Source organism: Periophthalmus magnuspinnatus, chromosome 13, assembly GCF_009829125.3.
Source record: "Periophthalmus magnuspinnatus isolate fPerMag1 chromosome 13, fPerMag1.2.pri, whole genome shotgun sequence".
NCBI lineage: Eukaryota > Metazoa > Chordata > Actinopteri > Gobiiformes > Gobiidae > Periophthalmus > Periophthalmus magnuspinnatus.
Genome location: NC_047138.1, coordinates 1,696,743 through 1,721,790, shown reverse-complemented (window position 1 = coordinate 1,721,790; position 25,048 = coordinate 1,696,743). Strand labels below are relative to the sequence as shown.

The 25,048-nt window shown below is 41.6% G+C and overlaps 1 protein-coding gene across 1 annotated transcript in view; it reads right to left on the bottom strand.

Annotated features, from left to right (window-relative positions):
* lsamp (limbic system associated membrane protein) overlaps window positions 1-10,242 on the bottom strand; it is a 365,491-nt gene extending 355,249 nt beyond the window's left edge. Inside the window, exon 1 of the mRNA XM_033977510.2 lies at window positions 9,902-10,242. Within this exon, the coding sequence (XP_033833401.1) occupies window positions 9,902-10,056 (155 nt within the window). The 5' untranslated portion in view covers window positions 10,057-10,242. The remainder of the gene's footprint in view (window positions 1-9,901) is intronic.
* Between the last annotated feature and the right edge of the window lie 14,806 nt (window positions 10,243-25,048).

The following is a 25,048-nucleotide window of genomic DNA, read 5'->3' as shown; positions in this document are numbered from 1 at the left end:
GAAAATATACAACAAAATCATAACAACAGAGCAAACACGGATTATTAAAGTGAACGGTGTAATAAAGTGTCCCGTTTAGTGCAGATTTATTAGTTTGTCTACATCTCCAAACCTCAAAATCCTCTGCTCCACCTTGTGATTCATGAAGCTGTAGTTTAAGTTACCTGCTATTTTTTACCTTTTGTTCAGTAGCGATTTCTGTGTAATCCCTCAGTCGACCAGGCCATAGTTTAAAAAAATAAAATAAAAAAATCATCTGATCAATGGTCCTGCTGACAAATTTGAATTTTTCTTTAACTTTTCAGTCGAGTTTGGCGATTCCAGAAGCTGAAATGGTCCAAATGATTCTAGAAATGAAGGTGTGTGGAGTTTAAAAACACAGTGTTCCACCTTGTGATGTCATCATGTGGTGATACAGGAAGTGCTCCAGAGTTTTTTTTCAGTTTGAGAGAAGAACTTAGCCTAAATCTGCAGGGTTTACGTGTTTAAACATGTGCGAATGAAACAAAACAGACCAGAAAACAGCGTAACACGGGCTCCTTTAAACATCATCCACATGACGTATAGTTTTGTTGCAATGTGTGTGTTCAGTCAACACGACAAAACAACAAAACGAGGTAGAACATCAGGGTCAAATTTCACAGTATTGTCTTACGTGGTGTGTGATGTACGCTAATCTGCATTTTCACACGTTGCCATATGGTAGCAGCTGTCAAAAAGCTTCTCTAGACTGAAAATGTGTTGTTTTTCGTGGGAACGTTCAATGTTTGGAGTGAGAATCATGTGATCACTCCGTAAACGCATTCTCCCGCAAAAGTTGAGCCTTTAAAAACCAAAAAAAAACTCAGTATGCATCGCCCAACCCTGCAGCTGATTTTGCACGTATTATGAGTGCGCCTGGCTCTGATTCAAGAAACACAGACTTCTGTTTTGCTCAGAATCCTCAGGGGTAAAGATAAAGTGCAAAATCATCTCTTCCTTAAAGGCAACTGTGAGTCAAAGTGCGTTGTCAAAGTGCACATAATTGACCCAGAGGACCACGCGTGATCTGCGTCATTTGGGCTTCAATAAACGACTGTCAGTTACACGGATTTGTGCCTGGAACTGACAATATCTCACCCGCAAGGCCACGAGTCCAAAAAAACGCAATTATAAAGTTAACTACTGCGCTGCAAAACGCTTCAAGACACGCGGCGCACTCGTCTGTGTTTCTTTTGCGAGTTACGTGCAGCGACAGAGCGATGACGATGGGTTGATTTCGCTCGTTGGCGTCGTCCAAACAACAGCGACAAGAAGGTTTTCGCTGTTTTTTTATGTAAATATTATGTATGTGATGTATTAAACAGCCCCGGGTCTAACGCACACCGCTGGATTCACGGTCGAACGGCTTCTGTGCCATGAGTCAAACTTTAAAACCAGAGAAAAACGGTGAAAACCAGTTCTTACACAACCGTTTCGCTTCATGCAGAGATTCTGACTTTACTCGTGTTGGAGCTCGCATTGTCTAAGCTTGAAAGAAACCTCAGGTGCATCGTGGGTAACGGGTCTCGTGGAGGGACCGCTACCTTCTCGCGGCCGAAGAAACGCCTGAAAATTTCCGCCATATGTCATGAAACTTATCGAACTCCCACAGCACAAAGACAGAGGTGAGATCTGCGCTGAGACAAACCGACGCACGGATTTTTGAGCTACTTTTTGTGCAATGAAAACACTTAAAATAAAATAAAAATTAGATGAATGTGTTGGGTTTTTTGTCATTACATTCAAAATCAAGCATTATTTACTCGTATAAGGCTGTACATAACATTTCTATCATGACTGAAAGGGTTTAGACTGAAGTCAAAATGATTTATAACATCTGAACCTATTTAATTTAATAATAACGCACAAGAATTCCAAGAAAAGCAGCATCAGTTCTACAACAAATGACTCAATATGTAACAAAAGAAAAACCACAGCAGTCACCTGAGTCCTGTAATGTTCAGAAAGTCATGTTTTATACTGTACCTCTGTTTAAATGTTTTATTGTGTAGGAGCTTTTTAATTTATCATCCAGGTTGTTCCAGACACAAAATGTGGCCGCCACGTCATTTTCTGCGGCCCGTGACGAGGTAAATTAAAATGTATGACCATCTTAAAATGTCAGTTTATCAGGAGAGGTCATATTTTTTACATTTTTGCAAATTTGAGACGAACCGTTTTGCAGATTTGGCCCTCGGTGAAATTGAGTTTGACCCCCCCTTAGTCAGACTGACCCCTCGAACACAAACACAATGACGTTTTTTACTGGTTCTAGTCTTACTTTTTTTAAATAAACCTGTTCTTTTAAGATGATATTGACTTTCTCTGTTCGAATAACATCTGTAAACAAGAGGAGAGTTTATGATTATCTGTCTTATTCATCATTACGGCTCAAATCAACAAGATCAAACTATTTTACTCGTTTTAATGTAACAAAAACAGGATTTGTTGGCGTGAGCTCGTCTGTTTGGTGAACTATTCTAACGACCTTCCTCATTTTATGTTATTTTTTACCCCAGATTTCGACACAATAATTCAAATATGGTAGAAATAATTTAAGTGAAACCTCATTATCGCAGCTTTTTGTGTAACTTTGTCTGAAGAACAGTAATGTGCACTTTACAATTAAGTTTTTCATCAATATAAATATAAAAACATAAGAATCTGGTCACAGCCACTCGTCCAATTTCCACGTCATTTAATTTAATATTAGTCGGACAGTTTTTCTATTCCCAAAGATAATATATTTAGTTTTATTTAGATTCATTGACAGTTTTAATTTGCTAAAGTCATTTTCTACTGTATGTATATGGAATGTTACTGTGGAACATTCTGCAGAGACGAGCAGATGGTTCACTCTCCGCTAGAAACGTTACGCAGCGCAACTTTGATTTATCAACGTTAACGATTGTGAAAAGCAACATCTTTCTTCACGAACTTTACATCCCCGACGCTACGAACGCAGACTGTAATCCCAGATGACGTCGCCGCTCGTAGATTAAAGTGTTCGGTGATGTAAGTTCTAGCGGTTTACTGTAATTGCGAGGAGCAGATGTTTGGCGCGAGTGGGTCAATGGGACGCAAGGTCATTGGCTCGGTGTAAAACGATATACAACAGTAATAATCTTCACCAACGTCGAGGTCTGTAACTCACTGCGCTAAATTAAACGCACAATAACTCACCAGATGTCGACACTGGTTAAGCCAAATTAACACGATATGGACTTAAATTATGAACGCGTAACCCGGCGCCGCCCGTTGCCATGGGAATAATCTCCGCCTCAGATTATCTCGTCCTCCGTCCTCGTGAGGTGAAGGGTCCCGCGGGTTAAGAGTAGTTAAACCTGCACATCTTACAGCGTCTTACACGAGAGGGTTTCCGCGCGCACGCTAACATAAAACCTATTTAGATCCGCAGCTGGCGGTGTCACGCGGCGGCAGATGCTACGGATACGTGTCAATATTAACTCGCTTTTTAATGGAGTCTGAGAGGAGAGCGTTTTGAGCAGCGGAGGAGGAATGAGAGCGAGCGCATAAACCGAAAACACTCAAAACTGCGTCACGAATAGCAGATACGCCTGTCATGATAACAAAATCTGAAGAACTGTAGACGATAAACGATAATACTGAAACTTATACTGACGCAATAGCACAAGAGCAGATTTAAACCACAAAAACTATTCTAAATCCACAATATCGTTAAAAATGTATGATGTGCGATAAACAAACAGCAGAACCAAACACTTTCATCGTTAGTTTGCATCTGTAACGAGTCAGACAAGTTATTAATTCAAAGTTTTACGGCTTAAATCTCATCGTTTATCCAAAAAATAACCACATATTTCCCAGTAGTGCAAAGAAAACATGCACAATATCGTGACAGACCTTGTGAACAGATGGAATAACTTAAGTGTATGCAGCATAGGCTCACACTTACACATATTGTAATATTTAAAACTAAACCAGGACTAAATCTGTTACTAAACCTGGAATAATCAGCACTAAACCAGGTCAAGAACTGTATTACTGCGTTAGTTTACATTCAGGGATGGTTTAGGGGCAGTAAAAACACACTTTGGACCTGTTTAAAGTGCATTTTTATAGTTCATGAGCGTCTCAAGACTAACACCCCAAAATTATTGTTATCATCTCCCTCATTTCTTTGACGACTTGCGTTTCTGTGCTGCCAAATGCTCGGCTTTAGCTCTCGTGGAGAAGCTGCTTTCTCTTAAGTTTAGAAACATCGTAGTTAATATTCCGCCCGTGACGCAGCTCTCTAGACAGACCTTGGTCTTGAAACTTGTCTTAAGGTCAATCTTTAAAGGTCTTCCTCTCAGAAACTCAGCGTAAAACTTTGATATTTAGATCACGTCAACTTCATATAGAGTTTAGGGCGATGCTAATTTGTTTGAATTTTAAGACGTCTCCTGTTTTCCTTTTTTTATATTTCGGAGATGTAACATTTCAAAGAACAAATATTAGTTTAACTGCTCATCAAACTGAACTCTGAAATCCACTTTTCTGCAAATAATTACAGTCCTCTACACCTTCAAAAATTGATACAGAAATCAAATTTGAATTTTCTGCACACAATGGCAAATCTTCATAATCAGAATGTGATTTTTAGGCGACTATTGCTATTTCTCAGTTCGTTTTAGCCTTGCCAAAGAAAATGTTTCATACTTTGCTCTGGTACAGTGCCTTTCTTGTTATATATAGGCCTGTCACAGTTACTATACGGACTTATCGTTCAGTACAAGACAGATGGAACAATACTTTTTGGGGGTCAATATTTATCGTAGAGAGTTTTTCTTCGCGCTACTCGGAACATTTTGGTTATTTTTCTGCACTAGAATGAGATTTGAGCTGGAGGAGGGTGGATTATGAACTTCTATGACTCATTACAAACACAAACTAATTACTTAAGCGCTTTATTTTGCTTTTTTAATCATATAAGAACACATTTGGGGGATAAATCTGCGTTATGGTTTCAATAATTATCATTTATCGTCTACATTTACTTCAGCAGTACAGTTGTCCCTCACTATATCGCGGTTCACCTTTCGCAGACTTTTTTTTTAGGTCTACAGTCCCTTAGCCAATCAGGACGCACGAGACAATGGTCTACAGTCCAACAGCCAATCAGGACGCACGACACAATGGTCTACAGTCCAACAGCCAATCAGGACGCATGACACAATGGTCTACAGTCCAACAGCCAATCAGGACGCACGACACAATGGTCTACAGTCCAACAGCCAATCAGGACGCGTGACACAATGGTCTACAGTCCAACAGCCAATCAGGACACAGAACACCATGTACGCTCATACGATGTAAAAAAACAAAACAAAAAACATGTAAAATTGCACAAAAACAATCCACGAAACAGCAAGACCACGAAAACTGAACTGCGATAGTGAGACAACTGTATAGTAATTGTAAAAAAATAAAACTTACTACTTCGGATTTTAGCTACTGCGGGTTATTTTTAGAACCAGGGACCAGTGTATTCCACACTTCAGTTTGTGTGATCGTGACACGCCTCGTCATATAGAAAAAGTACATTCCCAGATCTAAGCGACCCACAGCGGTAGTCGAGTTCGATCCCGGTTCGCCCCGACTCTTCTTGTGCCATGACCGCAGCCAGGACCACCGCTGAAGGAGCTGCATTACACCTCCAGGTCACCAGTATCCCCTTAGCCCCCACAAAGAACCCCCGCTTATGGAATCAGATACACTGTGGAGCTTGACAAATTACTCGCCAACAGCCTCCCTTTCCACGCTCCAAGTTCTGTGCATTTTAACCCCCCACCACGCAGGCCACACATCCAATTTGTCAGCTTGGAACTGGGCTTGAAAAATGGCAGAGTTTGCGACGGGGCCATACGGGGCCCTAGCCTCTGTTTATTGGGCCGTGACTGACGATAAATAAGAGTAATCGACAACACATACAACATGAATTATGAATGTGGCTTTAATTATGTTCCTGACTGCGTGATTAGGATAGGTAATTACAAAGACCTCATTTATCAGGTATTTGTGCCCTGTGCCAGAGCCTCAAACGACCTTTTTGCCTTTATAGAGCAAACTTGGATTTTCCTGGTAATGTTGATTCTTGCACGATTATGTTGATTTATAGACGAAATACTGGTCTTATTTTGATAAAGAGCTTTACATCCAGGACTCTCACAGATTCATACGCCGGTGTACGCAGACGCATCATTCGTACGAGCTAGAATCGCACCGTCAACTTGTGGGTTAATGAGTCTGACCGCTGAGCCAATGAGGATTCGTGATTTGAAGCGCCAACTTTCGATTCAGCGGATAAACACTCAACTGAGGTACTGTCGCCCGCAAATGTACTAAAATACATAAGTTTTAACTCAAAATATCTGGTCTAAAATGTCTCGTCCGGCTGCTACTATGAAACACGACTTCTTTTGGACGCTTTTGTCAAGATTAAACATGATATTTAGTCGACACTGTGAGCATATTGTGACATTTTGACCTTCTTAACACTTGAACCCCACTGTGTGTCGTTGGGGATTAAATGCCCGAGTAAACACGAGGTATGGGCCATATTGTTTTCCACATCGCCTCCTGTTCGTTATATATTCCTGTCGTTTAGTTTTCATTAAAGTACAACTTAAATAACTGTATGAAGAACAGTTTACACAATCCATCAAAGCTACAGTTCGTTTTGGTTGTGTTTAAAATTGTAAATGGTCAGATTTTTATAGAAAGCGTTTCCAAATTTAAGGCTCCAAAGCGTTTTTCATCAAGGAACCACTCACCCACTCCACCCCAGAGTACACAGACACTTAGGGCGAGGTGGGTTAAGTGTCTTGCCCAAGGACAATGACAGTATTTATCTGTGGGAGCTGGAATCTAACCGTTCTCCTAATGTTTATGTCCACCGTGGGATCTGAACCGCCAACGTTCATGTTTATCGCATTGAATAACATGCATCCTTCCTCTGAATGGGCTCGCATCTCCACAAACCTGACTCTTATTTGACCTGCACAGAGCGTCCTCCTGCTCTTTTGGTTTATAATCTTCTGCAGCGTAGCATAAAACTGATCTCTAAGGGGAATATTCCAAAGTAAAGTATGATTTTAATTGACTGTTTTCATTGAATCCTGCAGGTGATGTACCAGCTCCAGAAAGTTACACACTGTACCTTTAACGTGCATGCGCTGAATGTTAATGAAAGGTGGAAAGAAAGAAGTGTGTGAAGCATTTTGGGACTGATATGAATACAAATAACAACAACTAAAATATAGCAGCTACGACACGTCTTGTTCGTCCTGTTTATCTGTCAAAATATGGTACATTCTGACTCAAATACGTGCGATTTTCTCTATTTATTCTTTAACGTGCAGAATCTAACGTACATCTGAGCTCAAACGCTGCCCGGGCTTAACTCCGAGGGCCATAAGGTTCAGAGGAAGTCAGGCTGAGTGTGACTAAGTGTCTGAATATAGCAGAGACGTACACAATTGGATTTGGAAAGTGAGACTAATAACTGTGACCCTCCGGAGAGTTCAACCCTGCACAGTTCGACGGACAAAAGGCGATCAGCTGGATGACACCTGTCGGCAAAGAGCACCTATTAAAGTGGTTTATCTATTATGAGAGAATACAGCCGGCGCACACAGCTCCAAGAGGAGGTGTGAGAGCGGCGGGGGATTTCTACTCCACAGGTCACACCTTTAAACAACGACATTTGGATAAGTGCACCCGACTAAAACCTGGAGATGCTCTACGATGGAGCGGAAATGCATTCACTCCACTAAAGGTTTGTTTCCAGTTTACAGAATTCAACCGTCTACTGAGTAAATAAGACAAAGCTGGACTTAAACCAGGACTGAATAAAGAGCAGCTCATGATAATCACTACATCGAAGCTTGGACAGTATATTCCGGGTCAGTAATTATCGTGTGCACATTTTCTTCGCACTACTGGGAAAGTTTTGGTAATTTTTTGGCAATATGATAAGATCTAAGCAGTAAAAGGTGGAATACTTCATTTCTATGACTCATTATAGATGCAAACTAAGTGCTAAAGCGTTTTATTCTTCTTCTGGTACATTTAGAATCGTTTTTTTGGGGGTGTAATCGCCCTGATAGCAACTTAAGAAGTTTAACGAGGATCAGAGCAGAGCTGAGATGATCTGTCCAGCGCAGACACAAGTGCGTTTATTTTCTGACGTCAAAAATATTCACAAAAGCAGGAAAATGTCAATTCAGGATGGCAGTAACCTGTACCCTCACTTTTTGTAGTTGTAGTTTCATTGGTTGAGCTCATTCTGCAGCACAGGTGAGTTTTGGCACATCTAATAATCTTGTTAAAAGTTATCGCTAACAAAACAGCGTACATCCATATTCAAACTGGTTGTTAAAGTAATGCAGGGGTCTATTTTTATCTGTTTTAACTGTGAAAAACCAACAAAACACAACATCAATTAGGATTATTGTGTCAGTTGCATAAATTAGCTTCAATATTATCATTTATTGTCTATATTTTCTTCATAAATATGTCGCAATATATCAAAATGTGCTATCATGACACGCCTGCACACACAGGACTTTAAAACAGAACGTGCAAATGAAAAAATAAATGAGAAATCAGACTGAGAATCTGCACAGAATGTGATTTTGAAGCATTTAAGTGCACAGTGAGCACGTACACGGCTCCGTCCTCCATGTGCACTAATGCTCTGACGTGCACAGCTGATGGTAGTTTGTATTGTCCATCAGTGGAGTTAGCAAACTGAAACAAATCACCCAAATTAGATTTTCCATTAAGCACAGATGGGGTCAATCAACGTGACGCCTCAGGGACAAGTCCGGGTTTGGTCTAGACCCTAACGTTCCTTTACACTCAGGGTGTTATCAACGAGAGACACTGTAAATACAACCACTTCTGTTTAGGACATGTAAATATGAGAGAGGGGAGTAGAAAAATCAATGTGACGGAGTGAACGTGTGTTTCCATTACACTGAGCTCGAGTCTTACACTTTACAGCCGACGAAAAGAAACCAGGGAAATGAAATGGAGCTGATGAAGAGCATAAATAAAATGCTAAATTAATAAATCCAGCTGCTGTTTTTGTATTTATTCCCACAAACACATGGCTCTGTGGTCACGTGGTCAGTGACATCTGCCCAACACTATCACAAAAACACTGAGCTGACAGCTTGCATTGTCTAGGAGGTGATTAAGTGGGTTTGAGGCTTACAGTCCAGACCTGAGCGCACATAAACAAACACATTTAGCCTCAGATTCAGGGCGTTTGCAGAGAAAGGAGCAGAAGTTTGCCGCCTATCGGACAGCTGCACGTCTCCCACTTTACGCACGGGGCTCTGGGTGTGATGGATGTGGAGAATAAACATCCATCCACGCTTCACCAACCTAAAACTCGCTGTGGCTCCCTCCTCTGCCCCTCACATCATCCGCTTATCTGAGTCTCCACTCGTTGTGCATGATTATCCACAGTGACGCACTTTGCACAAGGAACGCAAGCAAACAGGGATGCTTTGTGCTCCAAAACCTTTTCTTTTAACAAGATGCATGGATGGAAAAGAGAGAGAGAGAGAGGGACTTGCGCAATGCCAGATGGTAAAACCTACGAAACTCCTTGCAGCGTGACACAGAAGTTCTAACACGTAAAAAAAAAAAAAGCAGAGCAGTGTAGAGAGAATGCATCTAAAACACAAACTGTAGCTCATAATGCATGTGTTAGTCACGTGAGGTGCACCTTGCAGACTCCAGCTCAGGAGCAGGAGAGTGGATTCTGCAGCTGTGCATCCCCAAAGACACGAGACACGAGGAAAGTTGGAAGAGGAGGAGGAGGAGGAGGAGGAGTGTGACTGACCTGATGATGGCTGTGTCGCCCTGGCGGATGGTGATGTTGTCCGTGGTCCGCTGCATATCCACACTCCGGACGGGGAATCCTGTTGGAATAAGACACAGCAGTCTGAAAAAAGAAGCCTGCAACTGCCTCCAACACGGTTTGCGTCCCACTTGCATCTTCCGTTACGCGCGATTCGTGAAGCGATGAATAAATCCAAACGAAGATGAGGATGAAGGGGGGGAAAAGTCCTGACAAATGTCCTGAACACAATCCAAAGCAACAGTTCCAGCTCAAACTCGACAGGGGGAGTTTGTGTAAGCGCTAAAAAAAATCTCCAGCTGCAGCCTGTGTGATGCGTAATGCGCGATGCTCTCCGCGTAAAAGCAGCGCGCACAGGCGGCAGCGGCGATGGGAGAGAGGCAGGCTTGTGTTCAGGCTCTGGGAAACTCGCCCCCCCTCCTCCTCACACAGCCACACGCTCTCAGCACCTCTCTCTCCTCTCAGATTATTCTGCCTCTCACTGCGATGCGCCCCTTATTGGTTGTCAGGACAACAGCACCACCTGAGGTCCCTTTCTGCCAAGACACATGCAGCAGGACCACGATGGAAACACGAACCGAACAAAAAGCACCAGTTTTCCAGCCTAGACAAAAGATTTTACTCGTTTTCTTTCCAATTTCTATCATTCTCTTTGCGTCACAGTGTTTTAAAGCAGCTGCCTGGGAGAGGAGAGTAAATATGTGCGGATAACTTTAACCAAAAATAAAAACGTTCCCCACACAGCTCGGCTCACACTGACTCCCATCGTTTTTCATCAGAACGCTGTAAAGTTTTAATCCCGTGTACCTTTTGTGACAGTCCAAAAAAAAAGTGGATTTATTTCAAAGCATCGAGTTTGGTGAGCGTCCAACACAAAACACAACCTGTGCCAAGTTACAGGATCGTTCCACAGCAGAGACAGACGCGAGGAGCGACTCTATCTACGTCATCAGGTGTTCAAACCCAGTACCTTGGCTTCTGTATTAAGTGTCGCTCTGAATATCTGTAGTATTTTTCACCGTGACTAAAGTAAAAAAACATGTGTGTACTCTCTGAACTCACGCTGTACACCTGAGCTGTTGCATTATGGGTAATCACATCCACTCCGTACTGAAGGTCTCCTGTTTTGAAGGTGGGTGTCGTCTTATTCAGCGGAAATTCAAATGTGAAATGAGCTTTTAATTTCAGCTCTTGCCAATCAAGAGGCAGTTTAATAGTCCATGATCTAATGCTCGTTCAGCGCGGGGCCTGATGAACTGACGGTTCAGGCGCATTTAGCGTCATTTGTTTCAGGAAATAGATGAAAACTGATGAGACACACTGTGAATCTGTGCACACTGTGAATCTGTGCACAGTGTCTCGACCGCCTGCCTCACGCAACTGCACAGATATTTGATTAACGACGGACAATTCGCCACGTTACGAAGAAGCTCTACGTCACTTCCCCCTCCAAGCTGCGCGCATGCGCACTGGTGCACCGCTGACACGGATACGCGCACAGAAAATCTGCGCTGCGCACAAAAAAAAGAACTGGAGTTGAAAATAAAATAAACACACAACAATTCATTCTGTTTCTATTCTTTGTTTCAGTGTGAGTCAGTGAGTGTGACCGGGTCAACATGACAGACTCCTCATGTCCTCATGTCCTCATGTCCTCATGTCCTCATGTCCTCATGTCCTCATGTCCTCATGTCCTCATGTCCTCATGCGCCGCTACCAGAGTTTTAGCCGATGTGGCCGATGTGGAGTAAAGACTCTATAGTGATGCTAAGTGTTTAACCCTTCGCCCTCGGTCGATCTGTGACGCTCTGTTTTGTTGCAGTTTTGCGTTTTAAACCTGACGAAACAGACAAAACAAAGGAAGTACGAGACCGAGGACACTGTGGATGTTTGTACAAGTTAAACTAGAGACATCTGGACCCGGAGCACCACCAACCATCACACACACACCACTTGGGTGAAGTGTCTTGCCTAAGGACACAATGACAGAAGTTTGTCTGAGTGGGACTCGATCCTCCAACCTCTGTCACAGAATGACACACACTGTCACATGTGCAGTGTGTTTTTAGTGTCCAGTGTGTATGTGTGTGTGTTCACTGTTTGCAGTGTGTGGTTTGTAAATATATATTTATTTTGACCCATACCACTTGTTTTGAATATATTTTATGTACAAATACACATTATATATTGTGTTTTGATATATAAATGTACAGTAATAGAGCAGCTGCAGACACAGATTCCTCTCTGTGTGTTTTGTGTCTCTAGTTTATTGTTGTAAAAATCAAATGATCGTGTCATAAACTGAAAAAGAGTCAGGACTGTGTCCCAGACACAGTAGGACAAACTCACTCAGTCACAGCAAAAGTTTCACACAACGACTTATACTCATATAAACTTATACTTATATATACTTATACTTATATATACTTATACTCATGATACAAGTCAGAGCTTTATCATAAAATGTTACGTGTGTTTTCAACATTAGAGTTTACATTTGTCTTGGTTTGGTTGAAGTTCATGTTCTGCCATAGTTAAAATTAAATATTTATACTTCCAACAGCATTAACATACTACACAGGTCAGGAGCAAGATTTGTGTCATTTTCATTGTATAAGTGGATAAAGCACTTAATTAAAAGTCTCATAACACAAATGTAAATGTGGTAATTTGATTCTTTTAATAAACCATTTAACTTGGATGGATGTGATGACCACAGTGCACGTCTGATGACCACAGTGCACGTCTGATGACCACAGTGCACGTCTGATGACCACAGTGCACGTCTGATGACCACAGTGCACGTCTGATGACCACAGCGCACGTCTGATGACCACAGCGCACGTCTGATGACCACAGTGCACGTCTGATGTCGCTCTGGTCCATATGACGCTCAGGGACTTTGTGTGTTTGCTCAGACTCGTGGAAAATTAGAGGGAACATTGCTCTACGTACAAGTTAAAATATAAAACTATTCCAAAAGCATATACTACCCCGCAAAAATGATCAAATACTGCGTTAACGTCTTTATCCTCTTGTGTAATACTCACGTGGGCTTTCACACAAGAACATTTTACTATTACATGATGCACTTGGAAAACCTCGACGTTTTCCTTTCACAAAACAGTTTAGTTTCATCAAAGCGTCTTGCCAAAAGATTTCTTGGAAGCACAAGAACAATTACAACCACATCTAACTGTTAAACTGTAAAATGCGGCGTGGAAATAAAACATAGCTTTTGTAAATACCCAACAAAAGCCCAATATAATAATGGCACTTAAATAAAGGAAAAGAAAATTGGATTCTGTCACTGGCCAAAAGCCGTCGAGAGTGAATATGATTTGAGGCTCATCCAAGCAGCTTCTTTGGTTTAGAACTTCTTTTTTTTTTAACAATTAATATCTCCAGTAATAAGTAATACGACCACTTTTAAAATTGAATTCTTCCATCGTTTATCACGCACATCTTTTTGTTCAAGGGTCAACACATCCTCTTGATTAAACATTCACTTTTGACAAACTGCACCAGCTCCACGATCTTTATCCTCGATCTACATATTCTAAAGTCCCGACCTCCTTTAACCCGCGTTTCCGCTGACTCTCGGCCGTCCGTCAGCTCGCGTTCGTCTGTGTGGCTGTTGTCACTTATCTCCGCTGAAGGTTTATAGCGCTGTCGATCATACGAACACGCTCTTTATGTTTCTTACACAAAGCACTTGTTGTGGAGCACACAGCTGTTTGTAATCCCACCACGAGGAGCGAGCGCTGACAGGACGCCCCGGAATGAGCAGCTCCGTGGCTCGGCATCAGCACATTTTAAGCTGGAGATCAGAGGTAGCAGCCATTTTGACAGCTCCCCCTCCAGCAGATGGAGCCTGTGCGTGACGTGGAGTGGAGAGATTATCAAAACGGGGAAAAGTGCACACAGGCTGGAAAAGGGATTATGTTGGAATAATTAATGCACGAGTAGCAATGGTCGATGTGTGAAGTAGAACATGCTAAAATGAATATCCACGGGGACGTCTGAGGAAATAAACAGATAAATAAACAGCTGGAGTTTACATTACACACATCGGTCAACTTTATTTGTGGCGTGCAGTTTTCCGTCGCTATACTGCAGTTCACCTTTCACGGTCTCGCTGTTTCACGGATTTTTTTAGTGCAATTTTTAGAACGTGCATTGTGTCGTGCGTCCTGATTGGCTGTTGGACTGTAGACCATTGTGTCGTGCGTCCTGATTGGCTGTTGGACTGTAGACCATTGTGTCGTGCGTCCTGATTGGCTGTTGGACTGTAGACCATTGTGTCGTGCGTCCTGATTGGCTGTTGGACTGTAGACCATTGTGTCGTGCGTCCTGATTGGCTGTTGGACTGTAGACCATTGTGTCGTGCGTCCTGATTGGCTGTTGGACTGTAGACCATTGTGTCGTGCGTCCTGATTGGCTGTTGGACTGTAGACCATTGTGTTCTGCGTCCTGATTGGCTGTTGGACTGTAGACCATTGTGTCGTGCGTCCTGATTGGCTGTTGGACTGTAGACCATTGTCCATCAGTCTCCTCCGTGCCGTGTCTCCTGTCCAGTACAGAATGTGTTCAGACAAATTTACATAAACGTTGGATCTCAGTGTGACTCTGAAGTGCTGTACGTTTGCAATTCGTTTTCTCCCCGACAAAACCCACAATGTCGATGAAACGTTCTGCACCGACAAAGACGCCGACGAAGGTTTGAACTTTGAGAGAGTTTAAACGAGAGAGAAATGTGAGAAAATGTTAACGCCTGTGTGAGAAAAGTGTATAAAGTGTGTGGTGAGGGGTTTTACAGACAAAAACAGAGAGAATAATAAAAAATAAAGCGCTGTGACCACACCCTTTGACCACAGCACTTCCATTTTAGCCTTAGCTATTTGATTTATAAGATATTTTTACTGTAACTGCGATGGCGATTTATACTGCACTGCACTGCACTTTGAGATGGTTTTAATGTCAACAAAATGGATGTTGAGGTTCAGTATTATGTAACACTGGGATGAGCCATGAGGTTGGTTTATTTCCAGCGACGTGAAGCGCACAAACGTGGGAATGATTCGCCATTTTTCTGGATTGTTCAAAATCAGCCGCTGTGATATTTGGTAGAGGAAAAACAATAACAGTTTAGGTTACAGGGAGCAAACCGTAGCCTCGTAAACCCGTCAAATGCAACGCCACGTCAGATTTAAAGTCAAAATAATGACATTTGTCTAAGCACTAATAATCCTGGGTTAAGTTATAAGATAGAAACAAACCCCAAGATGAAAAAGACTGAAAAGTTAAAGTGGAGATGAGCCAAAGATTGAAGAGAATCTCAGCTTTAAGCACTAAAATGTTTCCTGAAACCGCAGCCATTTGCTCAAAGTTACGGCGGCGCTTTTCCACATATACCCAAGACCGAGCAGTTTATGAAAAGAGCATTTGCATTAGGAGCACTTAAAAGAGGCTAGTGGGCGCGGAGGCAGAAGCAGTGGGAAGAAGCGCTCCTTGGCATACAGATTTGGACAGGAATCTCTCCCGTGAGGCTTTTAGTTATACTTCAAGTTTGGAATTGGTTGAAGTCGGCCGGCGATGTGAGCGATAGTGTGTGTAATAAGTGGGGATCGCCCGGCGTGCCTCTCGGAGATGGAGGTGGAGGAGGTGGAGAACGACGATGGGGGGTGGGGGGCGTATACAGCGGCTTATGGCAGCTCTGACAAAAGGCCAACGATCTCTGGTTCTGCTTCTCACAACACGCACCGCAACTTATTATCATGCTGCTGGGATGCTCGGAACAAAGCGCAAACGGGCAGAGGAAGCGTTTTTTTTTTATCATTTCTGCTATAAGAGGTCATCACGCGGCGCACTATTTATATACGTTACACTTATCGCGGAAATTGCGTTCATTTGAGTGTATTTTTTCACATTTTGTCCAAGAGGGAGTTGATATCTTCGACCAATTAAAAGCTCAGAGCACTGATAATGCATTAATTATTCTTATATAAAACGCTTTTCCACAAGTTCAAAGTCTATACAATGGTCTTTGTTCGTTGGAGATATTTTTACTGTGGAATATATTTGAGAGTACTGCATTATTGAAGTATTATCCATGGGTTTCAAAGCGATGAAGAAGTAAAACTGTTGCCATAGTGATCGTTTTAACGGTCAAAACGTCTGCAGAATGATGCCTGTAAACGTGAAACTTGATGGTTAATAGTCCTCTGGTCCTGTTTTTAAAGCGCTTTTCAAACTTCGAGGCGCCAAACATCATTGGTCGAGCGGTAATTACGAAGATGATGCTCAGATCAGGTGAATATGGACCAGAGGATTCACTCTGATTCACTCCAACAGATCAGTGTGTGGAGGGAAAACAACTTTCTCCAAATAAACTCAGACAAGACTCAAGTCAGAGTCTTTGACCAACAGAAACAAGGAGAAAGTGTCAGCGTCACCTCCAGTCTCTCTCTCTAAAACCTTCAGATCAGACGAGAAATCTAGAGGTAATGATGGACTCACATTTGAACTTTAACAGACACATCAAATCAGTAACATCTGCAGCTTTTTAACGTCTAAAAACATGTGAAAAATCAAAGGTAAACTGTCCAAACCAGACTCAGAGACTTATCCTGCATTTGTGTCCAGTAGGTTAGACGACTGTAACGTCCTGATCACTGGACTCTACAAACGAGCCACAGAACAGAACATCCAGAACATCCAGAACATCCAGAACATCCAGAACATCCAGAACACTGCTGCTCGGGTCAGGACTAGAACCAGGAAGTACTTCACACATGTGTCCTGTGCTCAGGTCTAGAACCAGGAAGTACTTCACACATGTGTCCTGTGCTCAGGTCTAGAACCAGGAAGTACGAGCACATCTCATACTCTGAGGACTAAACCAAGACTAAACTGGGACTAAACCAGGAATAAACCAGGACTAAACCGGGACTAAACCAAGACAGAACCGGAACTGAACCAGGACTGAACCAGGACTAAACTGTGACTAAAAACAGTTCTGTTTATCTGTGCATATGAAAGGGTTTTATAAAGGTTTTTACTCTTCTTTCTTCTGTTTTAATGTTAATTTTACATGATTATTTATGTTTATGTATTCTGTAAAACACTTTGAAAAACTTTGTGTACAAATTGTGCTGTACAAATAAACTCTTTGCACCAGTGGACAGACTCAGCCCTTGTTCTAAACCTTCCTTGTTCAGTTTTACGTGACACGAGTTCAGATAAAGTCTATACTGCACGTGAAGAAGTGGAAGTACTTTGTTCATACATGTATTTGGTTCACTGTTATAAATAGCACGTCTTCCCTTTGCGGCAGGTGAATTATGAATGTGTTGTGCCTTTATGGGATAGACACCACTCAACGCCGGAGCCAAAAACAGAGCAGGGAGCGTCCCGCAGGGTTTGGAGAACAATAGTCCTCATCACACCAGAGACTCAATGAAGCAGAATGTGTAATTATCAAAAACTTTTAGGAAACTACTGAACAATGTGGAGCCATCTTTGAAACGTGTCAGGGAGTGATGTTTTATTCATCGTAAGACAAAAAGGTGACGCTACGGGGACATGTTAAAAGGAATGTATTTTATTTTATTTTCAAATGAGTTTCTCGTGATTGAATTCCAAGGATTTTACTGGTTCTGGATTTGAACCTTTAGTGAATCAAACCAAAATGGACACGACGTTCCTTTTAATACATTAGTCACATCGGAGCAAATTAGTCACTAGATTGGATTTTTTAAAAGCAGGGACATTGTTTTTTTCATTAAAAATTGAACCAACTTATCAGATTATAACTAATTAATGTTTGAAATATCTATATCTGGGACAATAAGTGTAAACAAAGGGTTTTACTGAAGACGTTCGACCTGATTAGTACCCGACAGAACAGTTTGCAGTGGTCCTTATGCACTTCGACCGTACTAATTATTCACCATGATGAGTTTATGAGCACGTTTTACAACTCTCAGCCCAAATTTGTGCCCAGGGACTGCAGATGGAAAGCTAAATCTGCTGCAAATCATCTTTACTTTTGTAAGATTAATGAATTTGTACACGGTCCCTGACAAATAAAGAGGAAAGAAAGACAACTAGCATGCAATAACGCACACTTCCTGATCATCGGACAGCGCGCGACAGCTTTATTTTTACCTCAAGAGCTCTTCTCCAACATATCTGCGCTGGGACAAGACCAATTTTGCTGAAAACTGTGAGACAATTAGATAAATTAGCTTCCAAGTTGATTACTAAAATGATGATTTGTTGCATTTCTAACATCACCAGTTTTTGTGCTTTTGTAGAAAATCAGAGAAGTTAACGTGAAATACGCCTCTGTATTATTCTATTCTGTATTATTCTATCATTTCACTACAACACGAGTTCATCTAAACAACATTCTGGGGCATAACAGTTTGTTCAGTGCATTTTTCCAATAATTAAACTGTTTTGATGCTTCTCTTGTTAAAAAATAATCAGGAAAGATCTGATCCGAAAATGTATAATAAGCTCATTATGGAGGATGTGTTAAAACCAATTCTTCCTCAAAGTGAAAGCAGAACACTGCCGCGGATTAGGGACTATCAAGTGCAGAATAATTGGATGTGCTAATTAGCCTAAATCTAATTCAAATAAACTATAACCAACACATTTTTCAACGGGGAAGCTATTTCCGCTTTTGTCAGCCTCTGCAATATATCATAATGATGCAAAGGGAACAGTTTATTTTGCAAATCTCATTAGCAAAGTGGTTTTATTTTAAAACTTGGTGCCATGCCCTGAATTTCATTGTCAGTATTAAACCTGTAAAATATCTCTGTCCCACTCTTTTTTTTCAGACGGTGTGATTTACGCAGTCTCGGATTTTGTTTTGTTTCTTTGTTTGGTGCTTTGTTCTTAAAAGACGTGAGCAAAGACAGAGAAAACTAAAGAAACGAACAGTCAGACTTGGTTTTTATAAGAGTTGAAGATGCGTTTTTGTTTGGAAAATCTGAATTCTGAAATATAGATTAGGACGTTATGTATTTTCCAGATAAAAATGTGCAGATGAGGCGCCGTAGCGTGGAGCTGGAAAGACGTCGACGTTGACAATGGATCTGTTTACGTACAAAAAACATGTGATCGTGATCTGATCCTGCAGGTTTCACGTGATTTTACTGACGTGTAAAGTAAAAGTTTCATCAGATGACTCAGATTTCTTTGTTTCAGTTCTCACAAATGATGCAAAAAAGGCCAAACTAGTAAAGCAAAAACACAAAGAGAACATGAGTTATTCTGAAATTCATGGCACTTTGTTCTGAAAATACAACAGTGACTCTAAAATCCACTGATTAAAGATATTATTTTTTATATTTTTGGGAAGAACATGCATCGTACAGACACATTCCCTCCAGTTCAAATATAATATAAAACAAACATTATTATTCAAAGTCAATTAAAGTTGCTCTTCATCGACTTAGTCCTTTGGTCCCATCCCATTTTTGAACATTAAAAAGAGTAAAAATGAAAAACAAAACTATTTACAACAGCCAGGGAGCTTACAGGCAAACAAACCTGGAGTCATGAACTGAAAACACCGTGTTCCACCTTGTGATGTCATCATGTGGTGATACAGGAAGTGCTCCACTGTGTTTTTAAACTCCACACACCTTCATTTCTTGAGTCATTTGGATGATTTCAGCTCTGGATTTCCCAATTTCTACTGAACTAAAGGTACAAAATGAGCTGTTAACTACCACTTCATGACATCACAAGGTGGAACAGAGCGTTTTGAGCTGTGGACAGACTAATAATAAAGTGTTAAACATGTGCGAATGAAACAAAACACAACTCCAGGCGTCTTTTTGAGGACGTAACAATATTGCAACATGGATTAAAGCTACAAGAGTAACCAGCGAACACAAAATCACCCGTTTTCTTTGACGATCTGATTTCTCCTGGTCATAAAACTCACCAAAAACCAAACTTAATCACAGTCTCATCTGATGTTTACAACCACAGTGTAAGCCCGTGTAATCGAGTCAGCCCGTCCAGCGCAGAGACATATTTTACTTTGCATCGTGACTCGCGTGTCGTCTGGACCGCAGCCGGCAGACGCAGCGACACGACATAAAAGCCTGTAATCAGATCTACGTGTGGGCCGACATTATTTAAAGCGTACAGACTTCATTACCTGTGCTGCAGCTCTGTGGCTCGCTCCCATGAGGCCCGTTGTACAAAACTAATGTTGGTTTAGTCTGCGTCTCCCTGTGGGCGTTCACAGTCGTTACAGCGTGCAGCGCGGAGGCCGCCACCGACACGTCTGTGCAGGTGACATTTCCAAAAGGCTAATTACAACACTGTCCTTAAATGCTCTTTTTGATTACTTTTGTGGGGCGTCGTTTATTTGAAACGCAGCGAGGTAGAGTAGTTTATCTTTTATCTGACGCTGTTGAAATAAATGAGTACGTAAATATATTTTGCAGCGCGGTGAATGATTTATTTTTTATTTATGAATGTGCAGACTTCTCCAGGTGAGGTGGGCATGATTGACGGATGGATATGGACGGGTATCGCTCTGTAAACAAATACACAGAGGTACAGGCCAGACGCGAAGTATTGTGGCCAAATAAACAACTGGAAAAGACAAATCGTGCTTGAGTTTGCTAAATAATCATCTACAGCACCCGTGGATTGTTACGTCATGATTTGGACGTTCATTCTGGGGGTAAACGTTGCAGATCACAGTCGTAAGCAGCGGATTTTTCTTCATTTGCACCAAAATAACTACGTATATCACTGATTAAGAGAATAAAATTAGAGAAGGAAGTGCGTACAAAGCGATGGGCGAAAAGCGATCGGTCTGAAAACAAGAAAAACTGATCGGCAACATGGCGTCTTGACTTAAATATGAGCTAAAACGTGGACAATTTACTCCGAAAAACAAGTTCAAGAGGGTAAATGAGAAGAGGAAACAACTACGACACTGTTAAAAGCTCGGAAAAGTCAGATTTGCATAATACGTTTGCTTTAAACTTACTAAAAAGGGTTGGCAGTGAGACGATAATTACAGCAATCACCAACTTTAAGAATATAGCAAAGACAAAAGAAATTAAAGTGGGGCTAAGCACAAACTTCGCCCGCAAAACATTTTAAACGGAGCTGCTGAACGGGGCAGTGTCTATGGATTAAAAGCGAGAAGGAAGGGAGAAGAGGGCGGAGTCTGGACGTATGAGGGACACTGATTGGTCCAACACTTCAGACAAGTGTTTATTGTGATCAGAACGCTCTTTTGTGACGAAAACAACTACTGGACATCGCAAACGACACTGAAGACGGCACAAATTTTTCACTAGTGACGTCGATGAAGCTTCATGAAGCACTGACGCTTTCCATCCTACTGGTTTCACTCCAGCAAAAAGCTTCTTGACGCTTCATTCGCTCGAAATCGACATCTACTGGACGCAAAAATATCAGTTGGCGTGAATTTGAAGTGTGTCGGCAAAATAAAGAAACCAAAAGTGTGGAAAATGATCATGAAGTCTCCAAACTCAAACGTGGAGACTGAGGGGTTTATCTCGCCGTCAAAACTTGTGGCAAAATCCGAACCGCTTCCTGAATCGGTCACGTGGTACAACCGGGCAACGAGGCCTCGGACGTCGTCATTTTCAGCTCCTCCCCTAAACGAAGCGAGCCTGGAAACACACCGCTTTGAAACCTCGATACAGAACGACACATCGCTACTTTTCACCACAAAACTGCACATTTACCTCGTTTGCACTGAAGTTAATCACAAAATACAAAAACGTCCAGTTGAACCTGCACCGTGACCCGCTCCAAACGCTATTTTCGTGTTTTTTAAAGTGACTTCTTCTCGAGCCCGGAGCCCCCAGTCCTAATGCATCTCCTAAAACTGCTGACAGCCGGACAAAGATCGAGTTTCAACACAAAAGTTCTCCATTGTAACTAAAGCCACGCTGACGTACTCCAGTGAACTCCAGAACGGGATTGCACTCTCTTTAAAATCTTAAATCAATATTTGCCTATGAAGCACAAACAGCAGAGCCATTTCAATAGGAGCCGGATCTATAATGTGATTCTGATTTGCACTCACCTTCATAGCGCAGTATCTAACCTCTGCATAAAAACAAACAGCACTTGGCTTTGTTCTGCCGCCTCAAGATCAATGAGCTACACTATTGTATTTTTTGTGTTTTAAGTCTGCAGGAAAAGTTGCTCGGAGTGTAGACCCGGCTGTGCATTTGAGCGCAAAGGACAAAGAAAATCAAGAAGCCAGATAAGACGAGGAGAGGTAGTTTTTAAGGTGATGTCGGATGCACCTCGGGTTTTTTTTATCTGAAGCTGCAGCGGCAAAACGCACAATACGCAAGAAAATACCCAGAAGTGTGTGATAACAGCAGGACTTTGGCCCAAATCCACTCGTTCTGCACCTCCGTCAGCACAAATGAGACAAAGATACACGTTTCACCTCAACATTTAGCGCGTTTTTTCACATGTCGGTGTTTAAATCCGCTCAGAATAAAAGTCTAGTCTGGTTAAAAAGGAAATTCATGCTAAGACACAGCAGATGTGGTGTAAACAAGAGCTTAAAAATGAGCGTAGGGCTGTCTGAGGTGGAGCTGTGTCTGTGGACTACCTGACAGCTCATTTAAAAGATAAATATAGCGGCGACAGCTTGAGTGCTCCCAGTAATAAAACACCACCAGAAACGCACATTTTCAAACGTCGTCACGACCCATTGTCACAAATTAAGCCAAACAAAAAGAGAGAAAGTTATGTTTGTGTGAGTCTGTCACGTTTGGGACGCAACATGGAAGCTCCAAGTACTTTATGAGAGACTGAGTACTTTACATGACACCAAGTACTTTACATGAGACTAAGTACTTTACATGACACTGAGTACTTTATATGACACTAAGTACTTTATATGAGAGTGTGAGTACTTTACATGACACCAAGTACTTTACATGACACTAAGTACTTTACATGACACTAAGTACTTTACATGATACTGTGAGTACTTTATATGACACTGTGAGTACTTTACATTACACTAAGTACTTTATATGACACTAAGTACTTTATATGAGACTGTGAGTACTTTACATGACACTAAGTACTTTACATGACACTAAGTACTTTACATGACACCAAGTACTTTACATGACACCAAGTACTTTACATGACACCAAGTACTTTATGAGAGACTGTGAGTACTTTCCATGACACTAAATACTTTCCATGACACTAAGTACTTTACATGATACTATAAATACTTTCCATGATACTGTGAGTACTTTCCATGACACTAAGTACTTTCCATGATACTATAAATACTTTCCATGACACTGTGAGTACTTTCCATGATACTGTGAGTACTCTCCATGACACTAAGTACTTTCCATGATACTGTGAGTACTTTCCATGATACTGTGAGTACTCTCCATGCCTTTCTCCGTGTACTTTTTGCAGTACTTACACTTGTCTGATCCTGCGTGGCACATTCAGGCTGTGGTCACTTTGGACTCTCTGTTTCACCTAAAAGTTGTTTTCTTACTCTGCTGAAGTGCCAAGAGCGAGACAGTTATACTGCTCCCTATTGGCAGGTTGATGAATCTATTGAATCTGCACTTCCCCAAATGGGACAATGAATGTTTCCCAGTGTAGCTTTATTTATGTCCCTCAGCAGACACCAGCTCTATCAATTTGTACATTTTGTTTGTTTAAAAAAATAAGTTATTGAACTTGTCGAGTAGAAGTTTTTCTGTTGAAAGGCTCAAAACCTGCAACGAGATGTCATTAAGGAATGTTTCACAGTGTGGCATTAGGTTTATCTACAGTATCTTCATGGAGATAAGCAGATGTGTTTTTTGTTTTTTTCAGCTTTATTTTTATTATATAGCACATTTAAAATATGAAAAACAACAACTTCCGCTGGTTTAAGAGCTTCACATAAAAAGTCAATGAAAAAAACAACAAACAAATATAAAACGATAGAATGAAACAAGAAAAGTACAATAAAACAGTGAGATATCTTGTGTAGCTGGTGTTAAATGCCAGGGAGAAGGTGAGTTTTCAGTCTAGTCTTAAACTGTGTTAAAGACTGAGAGGATCTGACAGACAGAGGGCGCTGTTCCAGAGTCAGAACAGAAAAACCTCTGGCTGTGTCTCAGTTCAACAGTTGCTCCTCTGTGTCTCCTCTGTCGACCGCAAAGGCCGTGCTGAAATGGGACGGGTTTACGTCACAGAGCCAACGTCAACCTCTGTCTTTGCCCCTATGTTATGTCGCCTAGCAACCATGACGGCTGCTGACTAATGAGCTAAGCGTGTAAAATTACAGCTTTACTTTTAATTATTTATTGTTTAACTGAAGAAGACTCAATGTGTCGTCGTCGCAGCCGTTTATTTCTGTTTAGACTGAATGAAGTGAGGAATTAATGTTTCTCTTTGAACATCCGAGGTGACTTTTTTCCCCAATTGTAGCGAGTATGCTCAGACGCACGCTTCGTTCACGCCCGATCTCCATGGAAACGCTGGAAACGCAGGGCACATTCGTCGTCCACATTCGTCGGGTGCATTAAACGAGACAGGTCTTGTTGCGCTGGAAGTGACATAAGTGCCCTTCAAACGCAGCCGACGAAATGTGAAACCGTCGAACTGAGACACGGCCTCTGTCTCCTCTTGAGGCTTTGGGCACCGTGTCAGGAGCTGCTCAGCTGACCTCTGACCTCTGACCTCTGGTGGAGTGTAAAGCTGCACCGACTCCCTCAGATAAAGACGACCCATAAAGTGAAGACATTTAAACACTAACATGATGTTTTTTCAGCAATAAAAATGCCTCATGTAATTAAACACATGCAAAATGAAATGTTTAATGCCATACTATGAAAATTCCAGACAATAATATAATATCCATGGAGACAAGGCGGCAGAAACCTCAGCAGAAAAGTGACATTGTTCATCTTTAAATGTATCAAGGTGTAAGTTTCTTGAACGCAGAGGACAAAAGGAGAGAAGATGCAGCAGGTTTAGCATCTTGTAATCGAGCCAAATATCGTCTTGAACGTGTTGTCGTACAGAGACGGTTATTAATTAGCTAATTTTACAAGACTGTGA